Source organism: Branchiostoma belcheri, unplaced genomic scaffold (assembly GCF_001625305.1).
Source record: "Branchiostoma belcheri isolate BF01 breed outbred unplaced genomic scaffold, Haploidv18h27 scaffold73, whole genome shotgun sequence".
Classification (NCBI taxonomy): Eukaryota; Metazoa; Chordata; class Leptocardii; order Amphioxiformes; family Branchiostomatidae; genus Branchiostoma; species Branchiostoma belcheri.
Window position 1 is genome coordinate 1,407,368 of NW_017804387.1, and position 23,511 is coordinate 1,430,878.

At 38.9% G+C, this 23,511-nt stretch overlaps 1 protein-coding gene across 1 annotated transcript in view; it reads left to right on the top strand.

Annotated features, from left to right (window-relative positions):
• LOC109485137 (syntaxin-binding protein 5-like) overlaps positions 1-23,511 on the top strand; it is a 104,124-nt gene that overhangs the window by 75,996 nt on the left and 4,617 nt on the right. The window contains exons 19-31 of the mRNA XM_019788571.1: positions 4,648-4,728; positions 5,224-5,361; positions 7,165-7,284; positions 8,623-8,772; positions 10,035-10,157; positions 11,705-11,830; positions 12,683-12,835; positions 14,050-14,162; positions 14,718-14,808; positions 20,186-20,294; positions 21,195-21,290; positions 22,100-22,221; positions 23,013-23,137. Of these exons, the coding sequence (XP_019644130.1) occupies positions 4,648-4,728; positions 5,224-5,361; positions 7,165-7,284; positions 8,623-8,772; positions 10,035-10,157; positions 11,705-11,830; positions 12,683-12,835; positions 14,050-14,162; positions 14,718-14,808; positions 20,186-20,294; positions 21,195-21,290; positions 22,100-22,221; positions 23,013-23,137 (1,547 nt within the window). The remainder of the gene's footprint in view (positions 1-4,647; positions 4,729-5,223; positions 5,362-7,164; positions 7,285-8,622; positions 8,773-10,034; positions 10,158-11,704; positions 11,831-12,682; positions 12,836-14,049; positions 14,163-14,717; positions 14,809-20,185; positions 20,295-21,194; positions 21,291-22,099; positions 22,222-23,012; positions 23,138-23,511) is intronic.

The window sequence follows — 23,511 nt, forward strand, 5'->3', positions numbered from 1 at the left end:
ATGTATATATAAATATATAATTTAAATTAATATAGTTTCATTTTTTTATTATTCTTTGCAGCAAACTGTGAAACAGTTCTATGCTCCACACTACTTCTGCTGGAGTGTAGGCTACGTGACCAGGGCATGAGTGTCAACGAACATCTTCCTGGGCTTGTCCATGCCATCGACAGTGCTGTGGAGCTGCCGACGTAATGCTCGAATGTGTTGAAGAAAATTTGGAAGAAAGCTGAAGAGTGTGGACAGGAAGACCTGGACAACCTTCTTGCATCACCTGTAAGCTCAGTCTACAAACCTAAGAAAAAGGAAGAACCCAACAAGGTTGGAGAAGAGTGTGCAAAGGCTGGAATAACACGTCATGTGTTGGACAAAGGCTGGGACAACCCTCCTAAAATAGTTGTGACAAAAATGATGGTGGCAGAGATAGAAGGCTACTGCCAACCTGAGACTGACAACGATAGATGGGTGGGAAGAGATAGATAAACAGTACGTGCAATATTACAACAGGTACTTCGCCCAAACACAGCGTGCCGTCAAGTCCAAGAGGAACCTGAAAAGAAGAAAAGGACATGAGTAAGATTAGGACCAATAGATCTCTATAGACTTTAATATTGTTAAGTTTTAAGATAAGTTTTATATAGTAGAAGATGGATAAATGTATACAAAACATCTATGTTCTGTAAGAAAATCTGTCGATGCATATATAATGAGGGAACGTCATAAACTGTGTGTAAATTCATAATAGTACTATAAGATGATGAGATATGCCAATTTTGATAGCAAATTTGGATTCAGCACGTGCCAAAACCCCCTAGATGTGAAATATGTTGACATACAATGAAAGACATGGGAGAAAATGCATTCGCGCATAATTAATTAGGCCGACGGCAATAAAGTCATAAAAGACACGATATGGAGATAAGATATGCCACTTTTGATTGTAAATTCGGATTCAGTGTGTGTCCAAACCCCTTAGATGTGAATTTGGATCAGATATGTTTAAGTATAGTGGAATTATTGTGGTTTTGCATATGTAATTAGGGGGACTTAGAAATTTTTGGCATTTTGCCAAAATCAACAGTTTCCATGCGTGCTCCCGAAGGGCATATTGTTCAATATTTCAGGATTATGTATTTCTGTAAATAATGATGCAATGATTCTGGTTTTTACACATCATTTAATATGATATCAATAGAGCATTGTACAAGTAAATTGAAGTCTGTGTGATGTTTCGTTTTTATGATATTAGCATATGAAAAATGATAAAAATGGCGTATCTTACCGACTTCGTAACAACGACGACCCCAAAATGGGGACATAAATTACAAATATCTCCGCCATACAACATCCGATTTACTTCAAACAAAAACCATTTTGTTCAGTTTAATGAGCTCTTTCTAAAAAGCTACACTGTTAATGGCTAACAACAAAACAAAATTTTTGTCCAATACCCCTATTACAAATGTAAGTACGCTATCATCATCAGTGGTGCGTAGATTACATGTGTTTGATAGACGACAGTTATTAATTCAATCTGTATCATTGAGGGCAGTGCTGACTTGACAAACGACAGTATGCCCTTTGTGTAATTTGATTGAGGCAATTAAAATGTACATTCTGAAGTACCTGAGCACTGCAACATTGTACATTAGGCCACACCAATTTAATTTCTTGCTTAACGGATTCGCCCGCTTCATTTTTTTCTGATTTGCAAATAAAAATAAAAATTCAGAATCAACTGCAAAATGCTCATATTTTGCCCTGAACAGTTGAAAACAGTCCTTTTCTTCCTAGTTGTTGCAGTTATTCCATCTTTCATTGCAATGGTATCATTAAAAGTTCCAAAATTCATTGTTTAAATTTTGAACCAGCCTGGTGTGTTGACTTCACAGCTCCTATCGTACCATTTTGGACTATAGTAGAATGCCCAGGCCTTTTTTACCTTCGCCAAGAAGGTTATGTTTTCAGAGGCGTTTGTGTATGTGTGTGTGTGTGTGTCTGTAAACACGATAACTTGAGAAGGCCTTGAGGGATTGTCTTGATACTTGGTAGGTGGGTAGGTCTTAATGAGACCTCAAAATGATTAGATTTTGGACCCCCTAGTGTCTTGTTATGGTGCTGCAGCTGAACTTCCGGTTTTCATATCTCATGATCTAGATATGCTAGGGTGACGAAATTTGGATGGTATGTAGCTCTTGTGCTGGGAAAGAAGTGACGTAAGTTTGGGCCCCCTAGCGGCTTGCTCTGGAACTGCAGGGCTAAATGTTTGAAAATATTCAAAAGAGGATAACTCAAGAACCGGTTGACGGATCGTCATGATTTTTGGTATGTTGGTAGCTTACGTGATGCTTGATATAATTATGTGACAATTGTGCAAATATGGATGTAATTTGCATAATTTATGGGGAAATTCTATAAATCAGCTGTATTCCATGATATGACTATTCTATCTTGTGAAATTGGTAATTGAGAACGAGAGAAACACAGACAAATATTCATTATGTAAATGAAGACCTAATTTGCTTAATTAATGAGAAAATTTCATAATTATGTAATGATAAGTGCCTGGAATTTTATACTTGTGGTATTTGAAAGATAAGTGAAGGTGAACATCATTAAACATGATGTATTCCAATTAGGACTTCATTTGCATAATTTATTAGGAAATGCTAGAAAGGCATTGTTTGTTAATAAAAGACTGTCTTTTGGTTGAGAATATGATAAAATCATATAATTCATGAAAATGAGGATCCTATTTGTTAAATCAGGGGGGAATAATCTATAATTTGTCAGTCATAAAGATTAACATCATTTGGCGAAGGTATGAGATCGGGGAACTCTAGTTTATTTTTTTTTTCGCCCGCCCGCTCCATTATTTTTCTAGAAAAATCCGTTAACCAAGAAGTTAAATTGGTGTGGCCTGAACTGCAGTTGTGAATTGGCTAATCCACACAGAGTGAGTCTACAGAGTCATTTGGGTTTGTTCACTATGTTTGCAGCAGAAGTGGATTTGGCAAAATGTTGTTGATGTATTGCACAGTGCTACTGTACAGGAAGGGTCAGACAGGTGAGGTATAGGCCTTGTCTAAACTGGTCCCATGTGTCTGTAGGTAGGACCTACTGTCCATTTATCAGTCTACAGTGAACTACCTTCAAGGTTGTCTCAGATTCAAGTATTCTGTATGTATAACTGCCCCTCGGCGTGACACACCAGCCTATGTGTCTGTATAACTGCCCTTCAGCGTAACGCACCAACTTCAGAATCTGTATCTGTATTGCCGGTATAACCGCCCTTCGGAGTAACACACCAGCTTCTGTATCTGTATAGCCAGTATAACCACCCTTCGGCGTAACACATCAGCTTCTGTGTCTGTATGGCCAGCATAACCGCCCCTCGGTGTAACACACCAGTTTCTGAATCTGTATAGCTGGTATAACCACCCCTCGGCATAACACACCTGTCCAGCTTCTGTATCTGTATACTAGCCGGTATAACCGCCCCTTGGCATAACACACCAGCTTCGCAGGCACACGGCATACTATCATGAATAGTAGGGTCCAATCTGTACACATACAATGTACATGTACAGGTACATGTATATACATGTCATTAAAATTGTCAAAGAAAAGAGTGCCTCCTAGTGGGTAACATGAGAACAGCATCTGCTGGTAACCCTTGTACCATACTATATACATGTACAATAAATGTCATGTACCCACTGCTATTGGGATCAAAATTTTAGGAATCCAGAGGGACAGCATTCGAGGTAGAAAGGTTACTGTGAAACATTCAAACATAAAACCACTGTGAATACTGTAAATCACGTTATATTCACGGTAGCAAAACTTTCCAGGCTGAGAAAAAAAGGACAAGTTTGCAGAACTATATTTTCACAGTGACGGCAGGTGCAGAAGAAAGAAAGTCGGCAAATAATTTGTTTGCAGTAATAATAAATTCGTGGAACAGAAGTAACAGCAAAAACCGTGGATATAAAAGTACCCTATAATATAAAGTGATTTACAGTATTTCAAGATTTGCAGTAACTTTCCCTTCTTACTGAAAAAAAGTCTGTCATTAATAACAATTATTAGGACTTATTATTATTAGTTAATGATGAGTATAACAACAAATGTACTCTGACACTCAGACTATCAGCGTTGATCACTAATATTCTGACTGGACTGACACACACTGACAGTATCAACTGTTTATCACTCTATGAATATAGGTTTATCACACTTATTTTCATGAATGATATCAATTAGTGACTCTAGTTTGAAATTCTAACTTTTTCTGAATTATATATAATAGAAATATCAAACTCTCAATTTTCTATATACAAATGTTTACAAAATGTTTCTACATGACAATGTAGGAGTGATCTGCAAAGTTTAGAAAGTCATGATCAAGTTTGATATAACAAACATCCATCCAATGAAAAATGTTACAGTAGAAATCTTTGATTTCTGTAGTATTATTGATTTATCTTTGCACTATTCTGTATCAGTAGGCAAGCTATAATAGTAGTCTGCTTGGTTGTTTGTAGAGAGTTGATTTTGAGTTGATTACTTTTTGGCGATGCCTCAGGTGTGGAGCCATTTTGTTACCCAATTTTGTTCTTGCCTGATTTGCTATCTCTGACACAGACAGTGACGACATGAACAACAGCCTCAGCATGTCCTGGGGGTCCAGCGTGAGCCGGCTGTTCCGGACAGAACTAATCAAAGGTTTACTGTCCTGTTTCTTTCCTGCTTAGCATCCTTTTCAGAACTTCTTTCTTTTTTTCTCTTTTTTACTCTTTTTCTCATTTTGTTGCTTTACTAACAATAGCTGCTTTGTTTGGCTTGAAGTGGCGCTTCTGATTCTGAAGGACTATTATATAAAAACAAAAAATAAGCGTTTCAAGCAAGTCTGCCGGCAAAAAAAGGCGAAAAAGTTTAATCCTTTGCTGCTTCAGCCAGAAACTTTTGCAATTTTGCAATGTTTTTGCCCCCCAAAATCACATGTAAGTAACCAGGTTAGGTGGCACAGTACATTGCCTTTTGAAGAAAACCAGAGGTACTGTACTGTCGTGTAACTGAATATAAAACCTGTCTAGCTCAAATAACTGCAGTCAGTTTTCAGAGATAACTAGGATTTTGAAATATGATAGAATCTCAGGCGAAATCACGACGCTCACATACACGATGATGTTCACGCATGAATGTGTCTTTCCCTCGCAGCCGAGGCCAAGTTTCGCCGACAGAGAAGTAGTAGCACCTCCAGTGTCGGCAGCCAGTCTCCCAAGGCTGCCCCCAAAAGTGCGGGCACAGACCCCCATGTAACCTCTCACAAAAGTCCGGGCAGAGATTCACCCAAAGGTGGCTGTTCCGCCTAATGTTCACACCCCCTCTTTCCTCAGATTAGTGTATCAACCACTCCAAATAACTTCACCACACTATAATGATTGCTAATACTACATCTAGGGTAGAGACAACCAGTCTGTCATCCCCCCTCCCCCCTAAAAGTCTACTTAAAAGGAGACTAAACTGCATCAATGTACAAATGTATGATGCTGTGGTAAACTGACGTACAAAATTAATACATGTATGTTTATTAAATGTATGTAGCATAGATTTGTAGAGTCACCAACTGTAGTGTAACAATAAATCCATTTGTATTAAGCAGATTTGTAAATAAGCTAATAATTATACTAAGTCTTAGTATATTAGTTAGCCCAGTTTCAAACAGTGCTTTCAGAATAGATACAGTATTATTGTAGGTTTCACTGCCTTATGACGCAGGTTGTCAGGGTAACTGCACATTAAAGCATAATTTGAACTATAAAGGGGCATTATGTAACATTTTTTGCACTGAAAATTGAAATGTTTATAAAAATCTTCTTGCGATTGTAATTTGTTGACACTTTTTTCAACATATTTGTGCAATTCTCATTCCTGACATTTACATGTATGGTTGGCGCTGAAACAGCCCACACCAAGCGCACTTAGTTTGTGGTGCCACCACAAACTACGAATGTAAGCAAACATGGCTGACAGTTGTGTTTCCAGTTTAAAACACACACATAACATATTTTTATTTTGGCACCTTCACTTTTGAATGGCATTTAACATCTGTGTCTATAATATCACCAGGGTCCATAATATTGCCACCTTGAAAAATAGTGTGCTTAAAGATATTTTTGCTGCAACATACCCTAGGTACGTACATTTTGATGTGTGAAGGAGTGCATATACCACCAGTATGTTGCAGTAAAAATATCTTTAAGCACACTGTTTCTCAAGTTGGCGATATTATGTACCCTGGTGATATTATGGACACAGATGTTACATGTATTTGCAATGGAGTTGGGTTGATTCAACTTGTAAAGAAATGGTCAGAAAATTGACTTTTCATATGATAATGTTACATAATGCAGCTTTTAAGCACCATAATCTTCTTTACGTCTGCATCCTTGCAGTATTCAAAATACACCATCCAGGACCCAGCCTATACCACCAAGACTTGTACAATGTAACTCTGTTGGTAGTTTGTTGAGTAATGCTTGCTCATTATCATTTTCCTCAGCAAATGCACAGTCACACAAAAATTTGTTTCATTGGCAATTTTATGATGTGCTGTTTTGCCATATGCACTGTTTGTTTTTCAAGTAAAAATGTAGCAGTTTGTTGCAGGTATATTATGTATCATTCACAGTACTTGCACAATTTGCTAAACAACATTACAAAATATATATCGAGGACTTATTTTATTAGAAAAATAAATCTTAAAAGTAGCCATTGCCTGAACAAACAACTGTGTTTGTTTAAAATACTGTAAATCACAATTATATTTGCAGCAGCAAAATTTTGCAGTCTGAGAAAAATTGACATGTTTGCAAAACTACGTGTATATGTTTGCGGTGGTAGCAGGTGCAGAAGTGACCGCATAAACCGTGAATATAAAAGTACCGCGAATATACAGAGTGATTTACAGTACTAGTATTGTATGTGTACAGACATTGCTAACATTGTCGAGCAGAAACTTGATGATTGTATGAATCTGCAGTGTGTTGTTGCTGCCAAGCGAAGCAAAGACAGCAGAGACCAGGCACAAAGCTAGTGTCCTATGCCTTCCTTCTTGGTTTCTGTGCTGTGTTGACTGTTTGGGTTGTCTCCTTGCAGCTGACAGCAAGGACGGCTCGTTCAGTCGCTCACGAAGCTCCAGCATGTCCAGTTTGGAGAACGTGAGCGCAGAGGGCATCAACTGTCTGTCCTTCACAGAGTCCTACACCAGGAAGACAGGTAAGGGCTGATGCACACATTTGGGAGCAAACGTTTTGCAGGTATCCTTTGTATGATTTTGACCTCAACTTACTTTTTCTTGGGCAAATTTTTGTTTTGTTTTGTTTTGTGCGATATTGACATCAACTGTTGTCCTCAAATATTTTGGGCACATTTTTGTTTTGTTTTGTTTTCTAATCCTGTATAGCTGATAACAATCATGTAATAATACTATATGTTTTTTGGGTGCAATTATAGAAATTTAAAAAAAACACAATGATAAGTCATATTTCCATAAAATAATAAAAGAATCTGCTACCTTTTATAAGCATTCACTCAATAAATTCTCATATATCAGTTGGCCTGGTAAATAAAGGTGGCCTTACCAAACATGTGGGCTGAATGACCTTATCCCTATAGAAGAAGAACTTTATTGCACGACAATTGTACAGGGTACATTGTATGGCAAATACTAGTAGGTAACAATAAGTAGCATAGTAAAATAGATAGGTATAGAATAAAACTTAACAACTTATATATAGAAAAGAAATAATCAAAAGTTAGCTTAGGCTTTACAATCAGGCGGAGTTTATATCTATGGGTACATGTGACAGCAAATCAGTATTCTTTCTAATAACAAAACAGTCTTTTATGTAATATTTACCTATTTTTGCATTGTATCAAACATAGTTTTCTTGCTACACACAGACAGATTTTTAACCTTTAAAGGCTTCCATGCAATTTCACAGCGGCAAAACAAATAGTTTTGAAAATAGAAACATGTCTGATATTGACATTACCGCCTTTTCTTTGCACATTTTTGTTCATGCTTGAAGTGAAGTATGCTGTGGGAGAGGGAAAAAAAGACAAAAAAAATTGACTTCAGTCTGTAAATCCAGTAAAACATTGAACTTTATTCCAACACAAGGGTTACAGAGTGATCAAATTTTCAGCGACCACTGTTGCCTTCATCAGGATAATTAATGTCGACCAATCACTTCACAACGTGATCTCGCAAGAGTTACAGTTTACAAACACGTGACCTTATTCACGTGAGATTTTACTGATACGTGACGTAAGCAATTGATCAAAAGTGCCGTAACTCTCGCGAGATCACGTTGTGAAGTGATTGGTCGACATTAATTATCCTGATGAAGGCAACAGTGGTCGTCGAAAATTTGATCGCTCTGTAACTCTTGTGTTGAAATAAAGTTCAATGTTTTACTATGATTACTACCAACACAGATGAACTTTGAATGATATTCTGTAAATCCAGTTTTACTGCTCTGACATTGTTTTGGGTACCTTTAAACTGTGCTGTCATCTTGGTTCCACCCACAATGCACCGGCTCCTTCCAGGGCCTTCCAAATCGCGTCACCGGAGGCCGAGTAAAGAGCAGCATGTGACACCGGCCTTCTTCCCCACCCCCAGTACTTACATGATGACACCTGAACATACTGAAGCCATTGAACACCACAAACGGAAAGTCCAACAGACGTACTCATTAGGTACACATAACCAGCAGCAAAACAGATTATCTCGGTCTAATTTCTAAATCCCAGTTGACCTAAAGTAAAAGTACTTCCAATCATTTTAATTGTTCATGGACATTTTCTAAGTAGGTTCTAAATTTCTAAAAGGAAAAAAAATATCTGATTTGCAGTAGTGCCTATCATAGTTCTTGTCATGATAAAAACAATCATAATCATAAATTATAATTATGTTGACTTATAATTCATGGAAAAGCTTGGCATCTCCACACAGAGTTAAGCCTGGTATTCAGTCTATCGTGGTTGGGGCAGGCTGTCTTTGGGGTAGTAGTTTTCCCCCTGCCCAGCTCAACTGGCTACCCGGTAGGAGTGTTACGCCTGTAGGAGCTTTGCTAATACATGCATAATTAGAGTTTTGTACGCCAGGAGTTGGTTAGCCCCACCACAGTATTGTGGTAGAGTGAATTGAACTTCCGCCGTGCAAAACCTACCGGAGAGCCTAGCTGAGTCGGGCAGCAAAGAGCTCCGGGAGCCCCAAAGAGAACCCTCCCCAACCACGATAGATTGGACACCAGGCCACACAGACTTGCAACAATCATTGTTCCTCATTCCATGCTAGTACTAGTAGACCAATCTCTGCAAATCTCTCTTCAAGTCAGACTCATAACTGCAAGGTTAATAACATTACAAACTGTGCTTGTAGACTGAAGAAAGCAAATCCTTAAACCTAAGAACAAAAAAGTCTTTGCTGCGCCCCCTGCTGCAAATAAGACTTCCTAATAGCCTTATCATGCCATCATTACACAAAAAGCAAATAACATATTAAAGATCTTTTAAATAGTCTCTTCAGCCACTGCTGCCACTAACACTTCCTCAGTCATAGGGCCTAGGAAAATTAATGTTGTGTTTCCAGTTTCCGTCCCCCCCAAAAAATAAGGGATTTCCTTTTTTTTTTTAGATTTTGGCTAAAATGCAAATAGTTTAACAATGCATCTTAACCAGTATAACTCTTTGATTGTGGACAAATGCAATGTGATGTAGTTCACTTAATTTACTGAAGAAAATGCATTTTATGACGTTTCAGACATTCAGAGGGTGGGTTGAAAATTTTTTAGCCTTACCAGCAGTTGATCAAAAAAGGCTAGGGTCAGTCGGGAAACCGCAAACACAACAGTTTTTTCCTAGGCCTAGCCTCCTAACAAATGCAATCATTACACAATCACAGAGCATTGCAATTCTCTTCATATGGTGGAATAGTTTTATCTTCTTCTCTACTTCAGACCCTGTGACATCTCCATGTCTTTGGGTGGGCACCACCCTGGGGTCAGTTCTGGTGATCGTGTTGAACCTACCGCCCCAGGGGGACCAGCGACTGACCCAACCGGTTATCGTATCACCCAGTGGTAAGTACAATAACTGTTACAATTCAAATCTAATGTCACTGGGTGGTGCACAGGTGCACTATATTGGTGTATATTATATAATATTATGATGACACAGGTGGCACAGGGCTTAGAAGCACCGTATATACTAGCCATATGCATTGTCACTATCTTAATTATCAGTTTATGTTTCTGTCACAGGTTTGATAATAATAATGTGAATATTAATTGAGTTGTTTGTTGCAAGTTCATGCCCGAGGGCTAATTGCAAACAGACATTGACAAGAAAAATATGGTGATATAAAAAAAAAACTATATGCTAACATGGAGTTCTAATACATTGTACTTGTACCTTACTGGATGGAAATACTGAAACATTCAATTTATATGATGTGGAAATTGTTGAAGACTCTGACATATGTTGTGTGTAATTTACATGTACTCTAACTTACTGTGTATGAAAAATCAGAACTCACCTAAACAGAGGAAGAGACTGTAAAAAATCCATATAATTTGTAGCAGTCAATAGGTAATGTGAGGTGAGAGAACCATCTGTCAGTACTTGGAATTGACAGTGGATGGGGTGATTGTTGTTGTGCCAGACTTACAGAATTTATGCACCTTGCAGGGAAGAAGATACTGTTTTCTTTCATTTTGCTACATTTCCCCAACTTCATCCATTCATTCCCAATATTTCCAATGGCTTCTTGAATTTTCATAACAGCATATTGTCAAATTCCATAAAACTCTGACCACAACATAAAGAACCTTGTCATCAACAGTTATTTAGGCATCCCCTTCCTTCAATGACAGTTTTGATATAAGAAAAGAGTTCATAAAAATAATTATTCTTTACAGCTTGGAATAAATCCCCATGATTCCCCCACTGTGTTCAGCATCTGAAAACACAACCCAGTGCATGCCTGGTGCATGGTTAATAGCCGCAGTAGAGTTCATTGCCATTTCTTCAATTCTTCGGAACCAATAGGCATGAAATAATGATCTTATTTTGTTCATAGGCAGTGCAGCCTTGTCACAAAAATTCAAAGTAGTAGGCTAAAATGAAAATGTAGGGGCATCCCTGGAGAAAATTTTAAATTTAGACCCCTAAACATTGTTTTTGGGGTCCATTCTCGGCAACTTTTATCGCCCACTGGGCATCACTACTGGCTTAGAACAAAGTCACTGTGACAGATCCCAAAAATTATCAGAAAACTGCCCAGTTTATTAATTTGAAAAGAAATGGGCCATTGGACACCATTTTTTAAGTTCGTTTTTGAAGTAAAGTGGCGGTGCAAAAAAAATAGGCAACGATTTTTTCCGGGTAGCCGGCTTGTTTTGACAAGGCTGCTCAGACAGTCACATTTTCTTCACACTGCCTGGCTTATCTTGTGCATGTACATTGCACACATGGTTTTCCTCATTTGCATGTCCACAGACCTTTCTTCCGGTACTTGCACGTCACATTTCATACGTTATTAGATATAGTACTTACGCAGAGGTTTGTAGTGTTGTTTTTTCCTTGCTGTAACTCATCTGTTGGTGCATGCCTTATTATACTTCTACAGGACATGCTCCTGATGTAGAACATGAGAGGAGAAACTCCAGGAAAGCAAAGTTTGCCTCCTTGCTGAACCACAGGTTGAGATGCCGGGCTGTCATGGCACATCGTTCAGCTCGTTGGGACCACCTCGGTTGTCCCACAATGTTCAATGATTGCATGATACATACATACAGCGGTGGCTGTTCTATGGGGGCTGTGCGTGTGGTCGTTGTTTAACATTATGCTCAGTATTTTGTTTGCTTTACTACTGGTCTCTGCTCTCTCTTACTTAGGACTACTACTCTAAAGGGAGGTGTGTATCTTTTGGAGGTTTGAACAGCGAAGCTTGATCACCTTTACTCAAGGACAATGATCACAAAAATACCACATTTACTAGGTATCCAAAATTGAATGCAACTGCAGGGTAGCAATACAAAAAATATTCTGGATGAAGAAATCTGTCTGATATTGACATTTACTGCCATTTCATTTTTGTTATTTAATTCTTGAAGCATTTGAAATAGACCCATAGCAAGCTACATGAGGAGTCCCTTAAAGTTTATTTTTCGATTTGTTAAAAAATAAACGTAGATAAAAGTAGCTTACAATACAAAACAGCCATTTTCCGTCAGCAGCATCATATTTTTGCCTCGCAGTTATCAGTATGCTCTGGGATAGGGTTGATATAACTTTAAGTTACTACAGTAAAAAAGACAAGAAAATTGACTTTGAAAATCCAGTTTTGCTATCCTGAAATCACTTTTTGGTGCATATAAGAGCTGTTACAGTTTGGCCTGGTCCACTGTAGTGTGTAGGGGTGATCAGGGTATGCTGTGGTGGTTTTTCAGGTTCCAATGCTTGGTGGAGGCTGGAAGCTGAATATTAACGGTCCCTTTTCCCCTTCCCTACCTCTCTCCTGCGGTGGTGGTTCTAGGTCCCATGGGCGCAGCAGCATTGGGCGACCTCCAGTCGCAAATGCTGATGTGCGTTGGTCACCCCTCAGGCACGATCCTGCGACTGAAGGGCGCCATCCTGGCCATGTCGTTCCTGGACTGTAACGGCATGACCATCCCACCCCTCTTCGCCAAGTGGGAGGATCCCAAGAAGAAGGAGGAGAACAGGGAGTCCAAGGATGGACAGTCCATGAACCAGAGAAGTAAGGCTGTCATATCTACCCAAACTCAACGTTAGGCCACACCTATTTAATTTTATGGATGACATCCTCTGAAGACCCCCAAACTAGTGCGCGTGGGCGAATAAAAAAAAATTCCGGCCAAAAATAAAAATTCTACTAAACCACAGGAATAGAAAGCTGGTATTGTGAAATTGCAGCAGTATACATAGCGACGTATACGACAAGCCGGCACACGCAGGCTATTTTTAGGAATTTATGAATCGGTACTGTATGTATGTACTGAGTTCTTGAGTCCTGGAGCTTCGAATTTGATAGCCTGGGTGCTCAGCTCCGTATTGTTGCTAACTACCATGGACTTCTCAGGCCTAGACCCAGGCCAGACCCTTGGTGGACATGATCTTTTTTTTTTTGAGGGCGACAGGCTAAAATCAATGCGCGCGCGGATGTCATCCATAAAGTTAAGTTGGTATGGCCTTATCTCCATCAAAAGAAGACATACATTTTGTACATTCAATCCGTCACACATTCAGAAATTTGGCCTCCCGAACACTAGGCGAATGGTTAGAAGTGGGTCTTAGAAAGGTCAGCTGATGTTGGCTTGTTCAGCGAGGTCGGCTACTACATGTATTTTTTGCTGCACCAGCAAATGTTTCAAAATGTTTAAAACATTCGGGGATGGTCGGAACGTTCAGCCATGGTTGGCTCTAAGTCAGCAGAACACCAGCCAACCATTCGGTAGTGAGTCAGTTGTGTTCAAGAGGCGATTTTGACTGAAATTCGTGTTGACTTCGTATAGAAAGGTGTTGCCTGAATCTGGTCAGACAGCTCTGGAACGTGGTCAGTTGGTGTTCGGGGGCAAGGTCGGAGGAAGGTCCTGAATGTGTGACAGACAGGCTTCAATCAGTATTATTCTTAAGTCTCAACTGCCCCCTTCCCCGCCTTTCTATTGTATTAATGTGTCCTTTTCAAGACATTGTCTGATATCTAAGCATTATTGACAATGACAATGACAATGAAGTTTAGTACATATTCATGCCCCAGTGGGGATAAATGCACTCTTAAGATACAAACAGGATTAGGCAAACTGTACTATGTTCTACATTGTATCTATATCTAAGCTGTACATATTTCTTCTCTCTTCTTTAGACATTTGTATACAAATTTACAAAATGTTTCTATTTTACATCATGGTTATACATCATTATTAACTGAATCCCTTTTGCCCCCCTCTTCAGGAGGATGGCAGCAGTTGCAGCATCTACACCGGCAGAAAGCCCCGTCCTCCCCCACAACAGAGACCATCTCCGACAGACAATTTGTCGTCATATGTTCAGAGAAACAAGCCAAGGTGTGTCATATTGTGTCATGTACTTCACGTTCATGGTAGAAAAAGTTTGTGGTCTGAGAAAAATGAAGTTCTTAATGGAACTGCATTGTATATATTATGTTCACAGTGGTGGCTTGTGCAGAAAAAAGAAAGTCGGTGAATTATTTGTTAACGGTAATGATACATGTAAGTTCACAGTACAGAAGTGACCGCAAAAAAACATGAACATGAAAGAACCATGGAAAAATCGTGAATTGCAGTATTTCAGTTGTAAGTGTATCAAGGTTTTACATGTAGTTTCAAGTTTTCTTGGAAAAGGGACTCGCAGGCCAGATTGCCCCTACATGCAATATGTATTATGAAAATCAGAGAGACACTAAAAACTTACATTTTCTGGTACATAGTAAAAGTCGACTTCATATTATAAGTAATAAGCAGAATTGTTCGTGACTAATATTTATGTGTCTGTGTGTCAATTGTTACCATAATATACAGTTTACTATGATAGCATTCATAAAGATATAAGTTTTGTCCCAACTGTTTTAAAAATTCATGATTTTGTGTTTTATATTTCAGGTCATTTCTCTCCCTTCCCAAACATGTGCATACAAGCTCAACATTACAGAAACGTCTTTCGTGTGCAAAGCTGACGTAGTTAGTATAGCAAGTGAGTACACATTGTACTTTCTCACACTTTGTGTTTGGGGGGTTGGTTAAATTCATTTAAAAAATTTAAAGGGGCATTATGCAACATTTTCGCACCAAAAATTGAAATATTTTAATTCAAAGAATATTTGTGTGATTGTAACTTACTTCTACTTTTCAACATATTTGTGCTCACATTTCTGACATTAATAGTTGGTGCTACAACAGCCCACACGAGGTGCACTCAGTTTGTGGTGCCACTACAAATTACCAGAATGTAAACAAACATGGCTGACAGTTTTTAAACACAGTTGTAAGGCATCATGTTTTGGCAACTCCACATCCTGAATGACACTAACTTGCAATGGAGTATGGTTGATTCAACTTACTTTGTAAAGCTGAAATGACCAGAAAATTGACTTTTTGTATCATCATAATGTTACATAATGCTGCTTTAAGGGGTTAAGCTTTTATGATGTTAACTTACATGTACCTCTTCACTTCATTTTGCCAATGATTCTTATGTTAAATATTTCTCAGGCCCCTGTGTGCTTAAAAGTGAATTTCCAGGCTGCCCTCTTTCCACTTTGTAAATGAACACCTCACAGTTTTATCAATGTACTCAACATTTGTTGTTGTTTATCTGTTTTGTGTTTACCATAATGCTGATGAAAAGCTTCCATGAGTTGAAGTGGTCATTGTGAATTAGCAGCAGTGGGTATAGGTTGTGTTTCATTGCCTCTCAACAGCCATGTATTGCCATATCATGTGTCTGTTTGTCTGTTGTTTCTCACTTTCCCAAATGTTTAGTCTTCACAAGCTTTGCCTCCCCATACATTTAGGTTTATGTAAAGAGGTGCTTCTGTATCTGGTATCTGTTTAAGGTTCTAACTTTAAGAACACAGAACTGTCTGTTGTTCTATGGGATGTGTTTTGATGGAAATGAAAGAAAAAAGATTTTGTATTGTAGACAATATTGGGACCTCAGTATTCCCCTGATTTTCACTGTTTATCGTCCTAAGTTAGAAGCTATACAGCCAGTCTGTTTACACACTGACAACACTGTCCTTAGTACTGAATGACAGTCACACTGACAACACTGTCCTTGGCACTGAATGATAGCACTGTCCTTGGTAGTAAATGACAATACCGTCCTTGGTACTGAAAGACAACAATGGCCTTGGTACTGAATGACAGTCACACTGACAGCACTGTACTTGGTACTGAATGACAACGCTGTCCTTGGTACTGAATGACAGTCACACTGACAGTACTGTCCTTGGTACTGAATGACAACACTGTCCTTGGTACTGAATGACAACACTGTCCTTGGTACTGAATGGCAGTCACACTGACAGTACTGTCCTTGGTACTGAATGACAACACTGTCCTTGGTACTGAATGACAACACTGTCCTTGGTACTGAATGGCAGTCACACTGACAGTACTGAACTTGGTACTGAATGGCAGCACTGTCCTTGGTACTGAATGATAGTCACACTGACAGCACTGTCCTTGGTACTGAATGACAGTACTGTCCTTGGTACTGAATGGCAGCACTGTCCTTGGTTACTGAATGACAATCACACTGACAGCACTGTCCTTGGTACTGAATGTCAACACTGCACTACTTACTACTGAATGACAGTCACACTGACAGCACTGTCCTTGGTACTGAATGACAGCACTGTACTTACTACTGAATGACAGTCATACTGACACCACTGTCTTTGGTACTGAATGACAACACTGTCCTTGGTTACTGAATGACAATCACACTGACAGCACTGTCCTTGGTACTGAATGTCAACACTGCACTACTTACTACTGAATGACAGTCACACTGACAGCACTGTCCTTGGTACTGAATGACAGCACTGTACTTACTACTGAATGACAGTCATACTGACACCACTGTCTTTGGTACTGAATGACAACACTGTCCTTGGTACTGAATGACAATCACACTGACAGCACTGTCCTTGGTACTGAATGTCAACACTGCACTACTTACTACTGAATGACAGTCACACTGACAGCACTGTCCTTGGTACTGAATGACAGCACTGTACTTACTACTGAATGACAGTCATACTGACACCACTGTCTTTGGTACTGAATGACAACACTGTCCTTGGTACTGAATGACAACAGACTGTCCTTGGTATTAAATAATAATCACACTGACAACACTGCCCTTGGTAGTGGTCCACACAAAAACAATACCATACACAAACATTGTAAACACAAGCACACACTTTCTCCACACATCTATCAGTACCACACCTCTACCCTTGTTCTCTTGCTACTCACCTGTCTATCCCTCTCTACTCCTCCAGAACATCAGAGCAAGGTTGGCCACTCTACTAATCTAACCAAGAAAAAGGTTAGAAATGGTTAGTATGATTCACACCAGCTGCTTCAGGTCTTCAACATTTCATCTTGCAGATGTCAGCTTTATTTCTTAACCTCCTGTTGGGCCACACTGATTTGATTTTATGGATGACATCCACGCAGGCATTGATTTTTGTCTGTTCTAAAACAAAAAATCACCTCTTACAAGGCTCTTGCCTGGGTGCCACCCTGCATAGTCCATGGTAGCTAGTGACAACAGGAAGCCAGCAGTAACTATGGAGGACGGCAACCAGGCTGCCGAAACTTCACGGAACTCCAGGACTCAGTACATTGCCAACTCATAAGTGCCGCAAAAGTCACATAAAAGTCCCTACTCACAATGTCAGCTTTATATTCCTGTGGTTTAGCAGCGTTTGGGGGGAGGGGGGTATTTGCCCGTGCGTACTAGTATGGGGGTCCCCAGAGGATGTCATCCATAGAGTTAAGTCACTGTGGCCTTACAGTAAGCTGTTGATTGAACTGTGTACTGTGTCATTCGGCTGTTATTGGCTTGGTGGTGTGTTTTGAGTGGCCATACTTTGTATCTGTGGTGTCTTGTTCATCTTACGTTTGCTTTTAGGTGCTGTGGCTCCTCTTACAGGTTTCTTCTGAATCAGCATTAATGTCTTTTAACACCTGCTTGTTCAGAGACAATGAGCTTTATAAAGGCATCCAATGCAATGTCAGGGTGTCAAAACTGGATTTTTTAAAGTTGAAAAGTTAGTCTGGATCCCTGAATACCTAGGCCTAGGAAAATTGATATTGTGTTTCCAGTTTCATTCTTACAAAAATACTAGGGTTAGGATTTTCTTCTTTTTTAATTTTTTTTTTCTAGATTTAGGCTAAAATAATAAAGTTTAACAATGCATTTGGACTGTCTCAAGGACCTGTCTACCTGTTTGTTTTGGGGCAAATATTTCACTTGATTTACTGGGTTCAGAGGGTTTGAAATTCAGATGTCGAATCAAAACTTTTATAGCCATACAATCGGTCAATCAAAAAAGGCTAGGGCCAGTCGGGAAAACGGAAACACAACATTTTTGTTTCTTAGGCCTTACATCTCTTCCAACCTCCTCCCTTCTCCTTCTCCTCCCTCTCCTCCACTCTTAACCCTGGACCAGCTCCCAAGCTCTGCTGTGCCTTGGACAGGGTCACATCCAAAGTGAAAGGTCAGATGGTTTCCTCTTGGGCTAAGTATGAAATGATACTCTCCAAGCAGAGGTTGTGGGGGAATGATCGTTAGGCTATAGCTTTTTATATATGGCCGTTTTTTTTTTTATCGCTACCCCCCGTCGGTGGCCGCGGACCTTCTCTGGCAAATGGATACTGCCTGGCCAATTTGATACTGTCTTTTTGCCACCGAGAGGGATCTGCTTGGAGATTATGAAATTATTGAAACAAAATAGTCTGCCAAAGATGCAACTAGGTACTAGCTGGTGTGTTACGCCAAGGGGAAGTTATATCGGCTATAAAGAAACATCTAGTACATCACTAGTAAATCTACATCCAACTAGGAAATCTACAGAACTATTAAATCTACACCCATGACTTTTACACTCTAATGGGCCCAGTGTAGCATAGGGAGCTCTTTCTGTACAAGTACAAGTAATTTTTATGGATGACGTCCTCTGGAGACCTTAAATCTAATGCGAGAGCTTGAAAAAAAAAACAAGAAGGGTCAGAAAGAAAAATAAGATGCCTAGATTTGAGGGACGACAAATGTTAGGACACAAATTGAATGACTGAACACAGGGTAACAAATAACAAGTCTTTTATAAAACAGCGATAAATCAGTCAAACATCTGAGTTTTCATCCTAATCTTACGATTTGCGGCACTGTCATGATTTTTTGGTCATAGTTACAGGAAGCGGAATTTTAATTTTATTCTGGGAACAGGCCCAAATCAATGGACATCATCCATGAAAATTACTTGGTGTGGCCTAATCTTTTCTCCTGCATTCATCAATCACTTTTATCCACAGGCAGTTACATGCAAGAGTCAACGCCATGCTACTTTGCTAAGTAAACTTAGCTATTTGTACATCATGATATGGCTTTGCAAGGCTGTTGAGGTGGCAAAAGTGCATTAAAAATTGATGCATTTTATATTTTTTTTCTTACGCTTAAGCTGTCAGTATTGCTTTGATCAGGAGTCTGTGGCTAGTTATTTCCTTTGATAATCATGGAACTCACTGCTTTCAGGTACAGTAGGAGCATCATCATTCGGTAACTTTGAACAATACTTTACAGTTAGATGTGCAAAGGCAATGTGTAACAAGTTGTTCAGTGTAACGTAGCCAGCTGTTGCTATGCCACATGCCTGGGAGTTATGCTGAAGGGCAGTTATACCAGCTACAGTTCAGATGCAAATTAAAGCAGTACTTCTAGTCACCTTTTCATTTTTCAAAGTTCCCAACAAACAAAGTTTCCTCTAGATTTATCTCAGCAGCAACAAGAAGCCCAGTACGGCCAAGATGGTAAGTTTGTTACCGGTAAGGCCAAGTTGATTTGATTATATGGATGACATCCTCCGGGAGCCCCAAAACTGATGCGCGCGTGCGAATAAAGTTCTTTTCATTATGAAATCTACGTGATCATGAGGGTTGAGCAAATGGCACAGAATATGGTTTGGCGAATAATCTAGTCTTCAAGTTCATTTCTTTACAATTTCGTCTTTTTTCGTTTGATTTTGGCATTCTACGACATTGGTATAGTTTTTATTAATTTTTTTGTAACTTATGGTATATTTTTGCTCATTTTGCAACTGTTTTGTACGATTTACAGTATGGTTGAAAATTTTTTTTTTTGGAAACGGACGAAAATTCATGCGCGCGTGGATGTCATCCATATAATCAAATCAACATGGCCTAAGTTAGACAGGGGTTGCCCAAGACTTCTATCAACATCCATCCATGCGCATTCAAAGATCTAACAATAGTACTGTGTACAGTAGAAATGTAGGACAGTGCTGTTATCACTTGTCTCCTTCATTTGTACCTTGCAGATAGTGTTTGTCTAGCTTGCTTCCTCGCCAATGGACACATCATGACGTTCAGCCTCCCCAGCCTACGGCCACTGCTAGATAGCGACTTTCTCCCGCTAGCTGACATGAGGTAACGTAGTACGCTTTTCTCCAACATAACTTAAGTCATAATATTGTTTAATATTAATTAATTAAATAAACAATTTAATATTAATGACAAATGAGTAAAATTATTTATCAATTTATTTATTTATTAATATTAATGAATAAGTGCCATAAATAAAAAACCATATCAATGATATTATATTATCAAATATATATTAATATAATGTATAATATGTATATTATATATAAATATATATTAATATAAATATGAAATAATATCAATTTATTATGACAAACATCATGACATTGTTTATTAATTTATTTTATTTTAATTTAATGTTGTCATAAAATTTATCATAATTGATAAATATCAAAACAGTCTGGTTGGCATCGTGTGGCATTGCATTTGACTCGGAACCAAGAGGTCCTGGGTTTCATCCTGACATGCGCCAATATGGTGTGCCCTTGGGAAAGGCACTTAACACAACTTTCCTCTCTTCAATCAGGTGAAAATGAGTACCTAGTTTTTGTTAGGGACACCCCTTGGATGTAGGACGTTAAATGGAGGTCTCGCATTTGGGGAGAGCCACACCTTAAAGAACCCACCACACCTTTTGAAAAAGAGTAGGGGCATGCCCCAGTGTGTGATGGTCTGAATCCTACTGTCTAGAAGTTGGTGATTTACTACAAATCACCCAGACAGAGGCCTGGCAAACTCCTGTCTCATATTAGCCACAAAAACATCAGTTATTTCTCAGCAGATGGACATAACAGGAAGACAAATAATTGAAATATTTGAGAAGTACATTTTATATATGTTTTGAATTTGATTGGGTTTTCATTTTCTACTGATGATACAACTGTATGCCTGCAGAATTGATTGATTGATTAATGTGTTGATTTATTGATTGATTTTTTGCTGTAGGATTGCCCAGACCTTCAGCTTTTCGAATTGCGGGCAGGCGCTCTACTTATGTACGCCCAGCGAAATCCAGAGGATAACCCTTGCTGCTGACACGTGGTGAGATGGTGTTCTTTATTTATCTTCTCGACAGTCATAAGATGCCCTGAAATCTTCATCTACATGTACCTCGTGTAACCTTTTGTCAGTAACTTAAATTTACGAAGTTTCCAAAATTACACTTTTTATTTGGGCCATACCTTTTGCAATGATTACCATCACAAAGCATAGACAAAGACAGAAAAAGATTACTGTTGAAGTTTGTAACAAAAACTTCATTTTACTGATACAAAAATTTTGTATCAGTATAACAAGTCTCCTACTGTACAGTTGATAGACGTTTCAGTACATGTATGTTATAAAATGTTGTTCTTCTCCAAATGGATCACTTTTTTACTGTTCCATCTCAATGTATCTCAATTTGCTGTTCCATCTCAATATATTTCAACTTGCTGTTCGATCTCAATATATCTCAACTTGCTGTTCCATCTCAATATATCTCATTTGACTGTTCCATCTCAATATATCTCAACTTGCTGTTCCATCTCAATGTATCTCATGTTGCTGTACCATCTCAATTATCATCTTGCTGTTCCATCTCAATATATCTCAACTTGCTGTTTCATCTCAATGTATCTCGCTGTTCCATCTCAATGTATCTCAACTTGCTGTTCCATCTCAATATATCTCATTTGACTGTTCCATCTCAATATATCTCAACTTGCTGTTCCATCTCAATGTATCTCATGTTGCTGTACCATCTCAATTATCATCTTGCTGTTCCATCTCAATATATCTCAACTTGCTGTTTCATCTCAATGTATTTCGCTGTTTCATCTCAATGTATCTCAACTTGCTGTTCCATCCAGTGAGAGCCTCCAAGAGATGCTGTGCGAGCTGTTCCTTCCTGTGGACACACCCGAGGGGCCCAAACAGAGCTTCTTTAAAGGCCTGTTCAGCAGTCCGTCTATTGTCGACAAGGAGGAACTCTGTAAGAGCTACCCTCAAACTACTGTTGATAAAATTAAGCTACTATGAAAGATTGCACACTGTTACAGTACCACAATAGCTTGCTCTTAGAATAGGAATTAGTTGCTTTTGCTGTACATGTAATACCCAGAAAAGAAATTTTGCAGTTTTGGGGTGGCAAGCATTTCAGCAAAGTATCTTTAGTTTTTAAACGAAACATAAGTTAGTAGAGAAAGCTGATTGGTATCCATACTTCTATTTTGTCTGAGGTTAGCTCATGAAAATAACACAAAATTGAAGTCAAGTCCACACACAAATTTCCCACTGACTGTTTGATACATTGCACATTTAATTTAATAGTCCACAAGAAGTTGCAATTGCAACTGCAATGATTATAACTGTTACAGTTATTTTGTTATTTGTTTAAAGTTAGCACACAAGAGACTGTTCTCACCTAGAGATTTTGACTGGTTACTCAATAGACTCAATGCAAGGTTCTTCAATAGACCTACCCAGTGAGACTTGTCACATGGCTTCTCTGAAGTGTGACTGTTGTTTTGTCTGCAATGACTGTTGTTTCGCTGTTTGTAATGACTGTTGTTTTCAAATCGTTTTTTGTAATGACTGTTGTTTAGTTGTGTACAATAACAGTTGTTTTGTTGTTTATGAGTGCTATATAATGACTTTTGTTATTTATAATTAATGTTGTTTTGTTGTGTATAACTGTTGTTTTGTTGTTTATAATGACTTGTTTTGTTGTTTATAATGACTGTTTTGTTGTGTATAATGACTATTGTTTTGTTGTTTGTACAGTCGGTGAGGCAGCCAGTGGTAAGGCTTCCCGCAGCGTGGCCAAGCACATTCCAGGAACAGGCGGTATTGAGGGGGTGAAGGCAGAGTCAGGCTCTGCTATGGCTGAAGTCCAGAAGGCCAGAATGGTAGGTTTCTTCGGTGAAGGCAAAATGAGACAGAGCCTCTGTCACACATTCTCAAATTTGGCCTCCTGAACACTAGCCAAACACCCCCCAGCCTTGGTAATGAGAAGTCGGAGCATGGTCGGCTGGTGTTTGCTGAAGTTGGCTAGTCAGCTGAGTCAGCCAAATGTTTCAAAATGTTTAAAACATTCGGGGTTTGGTCAGAAGGTTCCATCATAGTTGGCTGGAAGTCAGCAGAACACTAGCCATTACCATGTAAGTCAGTAGTATTCAGGGCATGTTTGATTCAAAGTTAACTCAACTTCATTTCGACTTATACAATCATATCGTATATATTTTATAGAAAGGTAGGCATGGCCTAAATCTGGTCAGACTGA